The sequence below is a fragment of the Thamnophis sirtalis genome, unplaced genomic scaffold (genome assembly GCF_051295495.1).
Source record: "Thamnophis sirtalis isolate CommonGarterSnake01/CBP01778 unplaced genomic scaffold, rThaSir2_p1.2 scaffold_2, whole genome shotgun sequence".
Classification (NCBI taxonomy): domain Eukaryota; kingdom Metazoa; phylum Chordata; class Lepidosauria; order Squamata; family Natricidae; genus Thamnophis; species Thamnophis sirtalis.
In genome coordinates, this window is record NW_028261382.1 from 42603281 (window position 1) to 42614879 (window position 11599).

Sequence of the window (11599 nt, forward strand, 5' to 3'; positions counted from 1 at the left end):
TTTTCACAGCAGCCAAATATTAAGCAGAAGTTTGTGGCTTTGCTGAAAAGGTTCAAAGTCTCGGATGAGGTAAGTGAAATCCCCTCGAGTCCCAATGCTTCATTTGCGGGACTGAATCTTGCCAGACTAAAGCTATAAGCTTCCAACACCGTGTTTCTTCTCATTGGTAGCTTGATGCCTGAATCCCAGAATTCCCCTTCCTTCCTCCCTCTTTCTCTTTCCTTTCCCTTTTCCCCTTCCTTCCTTCCTAACTTCCTCCTTCCTCCCTTCGACCCTCCTTCTTTCCCTTCCCTTCTTTTCCCCTTCCTTCCTTCCTCTCTCTTTCCCTTGCCTTCTTTTCCTCTTCCTTCCTTTCTTCTTTCTTCCCTCCCTCCCCCTTTTTGTCTTCTCTTTCCTTCCTATCTCCTTCCCTCCCTCCCCCCTCTTTCTCTTCTTTTCCCTTTTCTTCCTTCCTCCATCCCTTCCCCTCCCTCTTTCTCTTTCCCCTTCTTTTCCTCTTCCTTCCCTCCTTCCTTCCTTTTGCTTCCTCCCTCCCTCTCTCTTTCCCCTTCCTTCCTTCCTTCCTTTCTTCTTTCCTCCCTCCCTCCACCTCTTTCTCTTCTCCTTCCTTCCTATCTCCTTCCCTCCTTCCCCCCTCTTTCTCTTCTTTTCCCTTTTCTTCCTTCCTCCATCCCTTCCCCTCCCTCTTTCTCTTTCCCTTCCCTTCTTTTCATCTTCCTTCCTTCCTTTTGCTTCCTCCCTCCCTCTTTCTCTTTCCCCTTCCTTCCTTCCTTCCTTTCTTCTTTCCTCCCTCCCTCCACCTCTTTCTCTTCTCCTTCCTTCCTTCCTATCTCCTTCCCTCCTTCCCCCCTCTTTCTCTTCTTTTCCCTTTTCTTCCTTCCTCCATCCCTTCCCCTCCCTCTTTCTCCTTCCCTTCTTTTCATCTTCCTTCCTTCCTTTTGCTTCCTCCCTCCCTCTTTCTCTTTCCCCTTCCTTCTTTCCTTTCCTCCCTCCCTCCCCCTCTTTCTTTTCTCCTTCCTTCCTATCTCCTTCCCTCCCTCCCCCCTCTTTCTCTTCTTTTCCCTTTTCTTCCTTCCTCCATCCCTTCCCCTCTTTCTCTTTTCCTTCCCTTCTTTTCCTCTTCCTTCCCTCCTTCCTTCCTTTTGCTTCCTCCCTTCTCTTTCTCTTTCCCCTTCCTTCCTTCCTTTCTTCCTCCCTTCCTTCCTCCCTCCCTCCCTCCCTCCCTCCCTTTCCAGTCACAGTGATTTGTTTAACACCCCCCCTCCAAAAAAAAGTGAAAATTAGGTGCAACTCACTCAACCGTGGCCTGGCTTAATATCCTAAATTCTGGTCCCTCATTAGCCAAGTTCTCTCTCTCTCTCACACAAACAGACAGACAGACAGACAGACAGACAGACAGACAGACACACACACACACCGCCCTACAATGAAGCTGTGAAAATGCTCCCTTGGAGATTGGAGCCCCCATCTTGACCGCAAAGCCTTTTTTCTCCCCCCCCCCTCTCCCCCAGGTGGGCTTCGGCTTAGAACACGTTTCTCGGGAGCAGATCCGGGAGGTGGAAGAAGATTTAGATGACCTTTATGACAGCCTGGAGATGTACAATCCCAGCGACAGTGGTCCTGAGATGGAGGATACCGAGAGCATCCTCAGCACCCCAAAGCCCAAACTCAAGTAAGGCACAGCCGTCAGGGCTCCAAATAGCACCCAAAAGTAGATCGAGAGTCCGAGGCAAAGGATTGCTCAAAGTCCCGATTGATGAAGAGAGCCACGTTGGCACAGCTGGGGAAACCCGAATCTGAAAGCTTCCTGAGTTTCCCCCACCCAGTTGAAAGTTCAAGCTCTTGCCCCCCACACCCACAAGACCATCACATGGTCCAATCTCCCACTGCCACGTTGGCAGCTTCCATCCATTCAGTTCCAAGAGAAAGAAAGAAAGAAAGAAAGAAAGAAAGAAAGAAAGAAAGAAAGAAAGAAAGAAAGAAAAAAGAAAAGAGATAGATGATAGAAGAGAGAGGGAGATTGATATAGATAAACAGAGAGAGAGTGATAGAGATTAGATAGATGATAGATAGATAGATAGATAGATAGATAGATAGATAGATAGATAGAAGAGAGAGAGATAAATAGATAGATGATAGATAGATAGATAGATAGATAGATAGATAGATAGATAGATAAGATAGATAGATGGATGATAGGAGAGAGATTGATAGAAAGATAGATGATAGACAGATATATAGATATATAGATAGATGGATGGATGGAGGGATGGATGATAGATAGATAGATAGATAGATAGATAGATAGATAGATAGATAGATACTGTAGATAGGTAGGTAGGTAGGTAGGAAGGAAGGTAGGAAGGTAGGAAGGTAGGAAGGTAGGTAGGTAGATGATAGATAGATAGATAGATAGATAGATAGATAGATAGATAGATAGATAGATGGATGGATGGAGGGATGGAGGGATGGAGGGATGGAGGGATGGAGGGATGGATGATAGATAGATAGATAGATAGATAGATAGATAGATAGACAGACAGATAGATGATAGAACAGAGAGAGTGATAGAGAGATAGAGAGAGAGATATAGATAGATAGATAAATGGATGGATGATAGAGAGAGATTGATAGAAAGATAGATAGATGATAGAAAGAGAGATTGATAAAGATAGATAAACAGAGTGAGAGAGAGTGATAGATAGATAGATAGATGGATAGATAGATAGATGATAGATAGATAGATAGGATAGGATAGGATAGGATAGGATAGGATAGATAGATAGATAGATAGATAGATGATAGGAGAGAGAGATTGATAGAGAAGTCTAGTTAGTAGATAGTTGTTAGTACAGGGTACACTCTAGGATTTTTATGAGCCGCAGTAGCCCAGTGGTTAGAGAGCGGTACTGCAGGCTGCTTCTGCTGCCTGCGAGCTGCCTGCAATTTGGCAGTCCAAATCTCGCCAGACTCACGGTTGACTCAGCCTTCCGTCCTTCCGAGGTGGGTCAAATGAGGACCCGGATTGTTGGGGGCCAAAAAGCTGGCTCTGCAAACCGCTTAGAGAGAGGGGTTGTTAAAGCCCCGTGAAGCGGTATATAAGTCTAAGGGTTATTGCTATTTCCAGGGAGATTTCTAACTCTGTGGCCTTTCCCAGATTTTTTCCCTCTCCTCTTCTTGGGAAAATCTGGGACCATCGTCCCCTCCTCTTGATTTCGGGCAGCCGCTTGACCCCGCCCTGTTCTCTTTTCTAGGCCTTTCTTTGAAGGAATGTCCCAGTCCAGTTCCCAGACAGAAATTGGAAGCCTGAACAGTAAAGGGAGCCTCGGCAAGGATGCCACCAGTCCGGTAAGTCGCCGGGGAAAAATAAAACTGGGAAAGAGCCAACCGAACGTTAGAAATTATATTGCAATTCCAGCCACAACAGGCTGTATCTTAACAGAACGTGAATCCAAAATGCACACTATCACTGTCAAAGGCACTATGATTTGACACTATAGATACAATTTATTCCTTTTCATTTCATCAGCCCAGGCGTTCCAGAGTTATGCAGGAACATACACACACACACACACACAGACACACTGAGGGGTGTTGGGGATGTCTTACCCCCCACAGTATTTTTTTCCCCAGAGAGTAAGTCATTTGTGTACCAGGTTTGGTTGAAATTGCTCGAGGCATTCTAGAGGCAAGCTAGAATATACATTTTGATAGATAAATAGATAGATAATATGAGAGAGAGAGAGAGAGAGAGAGAGAGAGAGAGAAGAGAGAGAGAGATGGATAGAGATGGATAGATAAACATAGATAGATGATACGAGAGAGAGATTGATAGAGGTAGATAAACAGATAGATAGATCATAGATATAGATAGATAGATAGACAGATAGATAGAGGATAGAAGAGAGGGAGAGATTGATTGATAGATGGATGGATGGATGGATAGATGGATGATAGGAGAGATTGATAGAGACAAAGAAAGATAGATAGATAGATAGATAGATAGATAGATAGAGATAGATAGATAGATAGATAGATAGATAGATAGATAGATAGATAGATGGATAGATGATAGATAGATAGACAGACAGACAGACAGACAGATGATAGAAGAGAGAGAGAGATTGGAAGAGATAGATAAACAGAGTGAGAGAGAGATTGATAGAGATAGATAGACAGACAGACAGACAGACAGACAAATAGATTAGGATGGATAATAGAGATAGGTAGGTAGGTAGGTAGGTAGGTAGGTAGGTAGGTAGGTAGGTAGATAGATAGATAGATAGATAGATAGATAGATAGATAGATAGATAGATAGATAGATAGATGATAGATAGCTAGATGATAGATAGATAGATAGATAGATAGATAGATAGATAGATAGATGATAGATAGATAGATAGATAGATGATAGATAGATAGATAGATAGATAGATAGATAGATAGATAGATGATAGATAGATAGATAGATAGATAGATAGATGATAGATAGATAGATAGATAGATAGATGATAGATAGCTAGATGATAGATAGATAGATAGATAGATAGATAGATGATAGATAGATAGATAGATAGATAGATGATAGATAGATAGATAGATAGATAGATAGATAGATGATAGATAGATAGATAGATAGATAGATAGATAGATAAATAGATAGATAGATAGATAGATGATAGATAGATGATAGATAGATAGATGATAGATAGATAGATAGATAGATAGATGATAGATAGATAGATAGATGATAGATAGATGATAGATAGATGATTGATAGATAGATAGATTAGATAGATAGATAGATAGATAGATAGATAGATGATAGATAGATAGATAGATAGATAGATAGATAGATAGATAGATAGATAAATAGATAAATAGATAGATAGATAGATAGATAGATGATAGATAGATAGATAGATAGATGATAGATAGATAGATAGATGATCGATAGATGATAGATAGATAGATAGATAGATAGATAGATAGATAGATAGATAGATAGATAGATAGATAGATAGATAGATAGATATAATAACCTTTTTTTCTCCTTCACTGATCCAGATCGAAGCCTCGTCCGGGGATAAACTCAAACCGAATCGGACTAAAAACATGGATGACAACATCAACGAAACAGACATTCTGGTAAGCGCTTAGAAAGTAGCGGATTCTCTCTGGTTTCCTTGGGGGGAGGGGGAGGAAAAAAACAAGCACTGAACGTGTGTCTCCCCCCCTCCCCGTTTTTCTAGGAAGGGAACGAGCAGGACACTTACGGGGACTTATCCAACACCTTAATTATCCCCGAAAAGGTCAAGACGCCGATGAAAACGAGCAAGGGGGATCTTCAGAGCATGGCATCGCCCAGGTTGGTGTAGTCAACCTTCTTGATAATTCCCTTGGGCCAATAACAAAGGGCAGAGTTCCAGGCACAAATTATTGCTAAAATCTGAGAAAAAAACTATTTAAAATAGAGCCTCGGTGGCTCAGTGGTTAGAGAGGGGGTATTCAGTAGGGTCCCACCTGGAGAAGCGGGACGGCGAGATCTGGCAGGGATCTCCCGAGGTCCTCTTCTGACCAAGGCTTCCCAAGAGCCTGAAGCCGAATCCTTGTCCCAAGAAAACCCCTTTTATTAATTCCCTGTGAATTCTGCTCCTTCATATCCAGCAAAGTCTTTTGAGGGAGGATTTACGGTCACAGACCTTATCTGGCTTGGAGAGCTGCCAGGCCGATCTCTGCAGAACTTGGCCAGGAGTCTCTCGGAGAGTCACGAACCAATGAAGCGAACTAATGGTCTCCTGCAAACTCCACTCCCCTGTCGCTCCTCTTTTATTTCCTCTGGGAGGGGCCATTCACCGACCACCTGTGGCCTTACTCCCAAGTCGACCCCTGTTCCTTAGCTGTTTCAGGATTGGGCAGCCTATAAATTCATTAAATGAAATGAAATGAAAGTTTCCTTCGTCTGGCAACTCTGCGCATGCGCACACTGGGAACAGGCTCCAGCTGTTCTTCTGCCTCACTGATGTCTGACTCCGAAGGCAGCTGATAACTGTCAGACGGCCCTGGCCTCCTCTCTGCCTCCGACACAGAGCCCTCCCCAGATTCCAGGACTGGCCCATCTTCCTCCCCAACTCTCCTCACTGTCCGCTCCGTTGGAGGAGACAATTGCAGGAGACCCATCAGTTCCTTTAATCGGTTTTGTGACTCTCCGAGACTCCTGGCCAAGTTTTTCAGAGATCGGCCTGGCAGCTCTCCAAGCCAGATAAGGTCTGTGACCGTAAATCCTCCCTCGAAAGACTTTGCTGGATGTGAATTTGCTTCATGCTCTTGGGAAGCCTAGGTTGGAACAGGTTGTAAGTCCCTGTTTTTTTCCAGGGCCAATGAACTCTTCAAAGTGTCGCTAAACAAATGATTGTAAGTCGAGGAGAAGGTTCCACCACAAAACCGCGGTAGACTAAAGCGCGCTTGATGAAAGCGCGTACGTGACGTCATCACAGCGCGACGAAAACAGCACGCTGTGAGCGGTAAACTTAAAATTAACACGTAAATCTAAACCTAACCCCCCCAAACCTAACCCTAAACCTAACCCTAAGCCTAACCCTTAACCTAACCCTAAACCTAAACCTTAACCTAACGCTAACCCTAAGCCTAACCCTTAACCTAACCCTAAACCTAACCCTATACCTAACCCTTAACCTAATGCTAAACCTAACGCTAACCCTTAACCTAACCCTAAACCTAACCCTAAACCTAACCCTAAACCTAACCTTAAGCCTAACCCTTAACCTAACCCCAAACCTAACCCTAAACCTAACCCTAAGCCTAACCCTTAACCTAACCCTAAACCTAACCTATACCTAACCCTTAACCTAATGCTAAACCTAACGCTAACCCTTAACCTAACCCTAAACCTAACCCTAAACCTAACCTTAAGCCTAACCCTTAACCTAACCCCAAACCTAACCCTAAACCTAACCCTAAGCCTAACCCTTAACCTAACCCTAAACCTAACCCTATACCTAACCCTTAACCTAATGCTAAACCTAACGCTAACCCTTAACCTAACCCTAAACCTAACCCTAACGCTTAACGTAACCCTAAACCTAACCCTAACCCTTAACCTAACCCTAACCCTAACCCTAAACCTAACCCTTACCTTTATGTGAATCGGCTTGCTTTAAAAGCGCTTTTTAAAGCGCCCTTTTTTCTCCGCGGTCGTATTTGTCGCGCTGCTGATGACGTCACGTACGCGCTTTAATCGGGCGCGCTTTAGTGGACCGCGGTTTTGACGGGTCACGGAGGAGAAAACATTGGACTTCTCCTCCAATTGTGGCGTCACTTTGATTATCCTCCTTGAGTGTTACAGCACTAAATTCAATGAACTAATATGCTTCTTCTATCGGTGACAGCAAAATGGACAGCAACGTGCACACCCCTCGTCAGAAGCGCAGTACCCCGCTCAAGGAACGTCAGCTCTCCAAGCCGCTGAGCGAAAGGACCAACAGCTCCGACAGCGAAAGGTCCCCGGATTTATGTCACAGTACACAGGTGAGTCACGACTATGGGGCCCCTTACCGTGGCTCAGCCCCGCTTTCGGCGGAGTTTGGGAGAAGGGAGGGCAGTGGTAGGAACTTTCCGTTGGAGCAAGAATGGGGTGGGGCTGCGCCGTGTACCCCTGGTTTCATATTGGAATGAGGAAATGTGTTTCCGGAACTGATGAGTGGGTGCGGAATTGGGTAGAGCCTTGCCTTTCATGAGTTGGCGTAGCTTGCCTTGCGTTGACTTGACTTGACTTGTTGAGTTGAGTTGACTTGCCTTTCATTGAGTTCGGTTGACGTGGCTTAGCTTAAGGCAAGGCGAGTTGAGTTGTCCTAGCTTGCCTTGCCTTGAGTTGAGTTGTCCTAGCTTGCCTTGCCTTGAGTTGAGTTGACCTATTGAATTGAGTTGACTTACCTTTCATTGAATTGAGTTGACTAATTGTGTTGTCTCGCCTTTCATTGAGTTGAGTTGCATTGAGTTGCTTAACTTGCCTTGCATTGAGTTGAGTTGCCTTGTTGAGTTGAGTTGCCTTGTCTTTTGTTTAATTGAGATATTGAATTAAGTTGGCTTAACTTGCCTTGTATTGAGCTTATTTGTTGTGTTGAGTTGCACTGCCTTGCATTTAGTTGACTTGACTTGCTGAGTTGAGTTGCCTTGACGTTAATTGAGTTGAATTGCATTGGCTTAACTTGCCTTGTATTGGGCTGAGTTGACTTGTTGAATTGAGTTTATGAGTTGAGTTGCCTTGCCTTTTGTTGAGTTGAGTAGTTGACTTGCATTGACTTAAGTTGCCTTGCCTTCAGTTGAATTGACTTACTGAGTTGAGCTCAGTTGCATTTCCTTTCATTGAGTTGAATTGAGTTGGCTTACGTTGCCTTGTATTGAGCTGAGTTGACTTGTTGAGTTGCCTTGCCTGTTATTGAGTTGACTTAAGTTGCCTTGCAATGAGCTGAGTTAACTTGTTGAGTTGAGTTGCTTTTCATTGAGTTGAATTGAGTTGCATTGCTTTTCATTGAGTTGAATTGAGTTGCCTTAAGTTGCCTTGCATTGAGCTGAGTCAATTTGTTGAGTTGAGGTGTCTTGCCTTTTATTGAGTTGAGTTGACTTAACTTGCCTTGCAGTGAGCTGAGTTGAGTTGCCTTTTGTTGAGTTGAGTTGAGTTGTATTGCTTTTCATTGAGTTGAATTGAGTTGGCTTCAGTTGCCTTGTATTGAGCTGAGTTGACTTGTTGAGTTGAGTTGCTTTTCATTTTCATTGAGTTGAGTTGCATTGCTTTTCATTGAGTTGAATTGAGTTGGCTTCAGTTGCCTTGTATTGAGCTGAGTTGACTTGTTGACTTTGAGGTGCCTTGCCTTTTATTCAGTTGGTTGGCTTAACTTGCCTTGCATTGAACTGAGTTGACTTGTTGGGTGGAATTATCTAGAGAGTTATCTACTGGACCAGCTTTTCAGGCTGTGCTTCAGAAGCATTCAGACAGTGACTTACAACAACCTGCAGGGTTCCCATTTGATGAAGATTTCGTGAAAATCTCACACGAAAGACCTGCCTCCTTTTCTCCTCCCAGATTCCTCGCAAGGTTGTTTACGACCAATTGAATCAAATCCTCGTGTCGGATGCCGCGCTGCCCGAAAACGTAATCCTGGTGAATGCCGTGGACTGGCAAGGCCAGGTAAGTTAGTTGCTGGATCTCCATGGTTCTCTTTATGGCAACACAGCCGGCAAAGGTTGACGCTGATTTGGCAAAGTCTTATTATTTCACGACCTTTGCCGAAACCCAATTCCGCTTCTCAGCTACGAAGACCTAGAAGGCTGTGTGTGGGCAGTATTTGCCTGCCCACAGATATTCCCTAGTTGGGTCATGAAACGCCTACAAGGAAAACACCAAACTCAGAGAGCACCAAGGACTTCACAGTCCCCTCCTTCTCCTCTCCACAATCCCCACTCCCTTCTAGACAGATGATGTTGCCTAGTTGGGTCACGAAACGTCTGCAGGAAAACCACCAAGCTCAGAGAGCACCAAGGACCCCACAATTCTCCCCTCCTTCTCCTCTTCCTTCTCCTTCTCTTCCATCTCCTCCTCCTCCTCCTCCTCCTTCTCCTCTCCCCAATCCTCATTCCCTTCTAGCACTGATGATGTTACCTAGTTGGGTCACGAAACGTCTGCAAGGAAACCACCCAGCCTCAGAGAGCACCAAGGACCCCACAGTCGTCATCCTCCTCTTCCTCCTCCCAAGTCCCACTCCCTTCTAGGACTGATGATGTTACTTAGTTTGGGGTCATGAAACGCCTGCCAGAAAATAAGCAAATTCGGAGAATACCAAGGACACCACAGTCCTCTTCCTCCTTTCTCCTCCTCTTCCTTCCCCTCTTCCTCCTCCTCCTCCATTCCCTTCTAGCACTGATGGCGTTCTGTAGTTGGGTCATGAAATGACTGCAAGAAAACCACCAAGCTCAGAGGGCACCAAGGACCCCACAATTCTCCTCCTCTTCCTCCTCCTTTTTCTTCTTCTCCTCCTGCTCCTCCTCTCCACAATCCCCATTCCCTTGTACCACTGATGATGTTACCTAGCTGGGTGATGAAACGCCTGCAAGAAAACCACCAAGCTCAGAGAGCACCAAGGACCCCACAATTCTCCTCCTCTTCCTCCTCCTTTTTCTTCTTCTCCTCCTGCTCCTCCTCTCCACAATCCCCATCTCCTTGTACCACTGATGACGTTTCCTAGTTGGGTCATGAAACGTCTGCAAGGAAACCACCAAGCTCAGAGAGCACCAAGGATCCTTCATTCTTCTTCTTCTTCCTCCTCCTCCTCCTCCTCCTCCTCCTCCTCCTCCTCCTCCTCCTCCTCCTCCCCTCCTCCTCCTCCTCCTCCTCCTCCTCCTCCTCCTTCCTCCTCCTCCTCCTCCTCCTCCTCTTCTTCCTCATCCTCCTCCTCCTCCTTCACAAACCCTCCTCCCTTCTAGCACTGATGATGTTCCCTAGTTGGGTCATGAAACATCTTCAATGAAACCACCAAGCTCAGAGAGCACCAAGGACCCCACAGTCCTCCTCCCCCTCCCTGGAAACCCCCTCCCTTTTAGCACTGATGACGTTCCCTAGTTGGGTCACGAAACGTCTGCAAGAAAACCACCAAGCTCAGAGAGCACCAAGGATCTTTCTTCTTCTTCCTCCTCCTCCTCCTCCTCTTCCTCCTCCTCCTTCACAAACCCTCCTCCCTTCTAGCACTGATGATGTTCCCTAGTTGGGTCACGAAACATCTGCAAGAAAACCACCAAACTCAGAGAGCGCCAAGGACCCCACATTTCAACCCCGAGCTGCCCAAGATTCTCCTCTGTTGATTAATCATCAGGGGAAAAAAGTTTTCCACGGCAGCTTTATCAGCCAAAAGCCATGTCCCTCCCTCGGCCTGATTTGCCTCCTTGTTTTTGCTTCTAGTACGTAGCCGAACTCCTCCAGGATCAGAAGAAACCCGTGGTTTGCACCTGTTCCACTGTGGAATTGCAAGCTGTCCTCTCGGCTCTCCTCACCCGGATCCAGAGATAGTGAGTTGACCCCCATCGGTCCCTCGTGCTCATCTCACAACTGGCAGCGTTTAGAAGGGGAGGTTGATAGGGTGTGACATCCTGCTCCTGGTTGGAGGTTCTCTTAAAAAGAGAGGCTGGACTACAGCAGCGGTCACCAAAAATTATTTGCATTTTCTGGTCCCGACCAAAAGCCCTTTTCTTTCTTAATTGACTGTGAATTCCGTTCCTTCGCATCCAGCAAAGTCTTTCAAGGGAGGATTTACGGTCACAGACCTCATCTGGCTTGGAGAGCTGCCAGGATGATCTCTGCAGAACTTGGCCAGGAGTCTCGGAGAGTCACGAATCGATGAAGAGAACTAATGGTCTCCTGCAAACTCCACTCCCCTTTCGCTCCTCTTTTATTCCCTCTGGGAGGGGCCATTCACCGTCCACCTGCGGCCTTGCTTCCAAGTCGACCCCTGTTCTTTAGCTCCTCCCTTCGTCTGACAACTCTGGGAACAGGCTCCAGCTGTTCTTCTGCCTCACTGATGTCTGACTC

General features: G+C 45.5%; 1 protein-coding gene across 1 annotated transcript in view; it reads left to right on the plus strand.

The window, feature by feature from the left end:
* PACS1 (phosphofurin acidic cluster sorting protein 1) overlaps positions 1-11599 on the plus strand; it is an 86964-nt gene that overhangs the window by 39350 nt on the left and 36015 nt on the right. Inside the window, exons 8-15 of the mRNA XM_087707663.1 lie at positions 10-69; positions 1512-1672; positions 3255-3348; positions 5068-5148; positions 5253-5368; positions 7410-7548; positions 9104-9208; positions 10973-11079. Of these exons, the coding sequence (XP_087563789.1) occupies positions 10-69; positions 1512-1672; positions 3255-3348; positions 5068-5148; positions 5253-5368; positions 7410-7548; positions 9104-9208; positions 10973-11079 (863 nt within the window). The remainder of the gene's footprint in view (positions 1-9; positions 70-1511; positions 1673-3254; positions 3349-5067; positions 5149-5252; positions 5369-7409; positions 7549-9103; positions 9209-10972; positions 11080-11599) is intronic.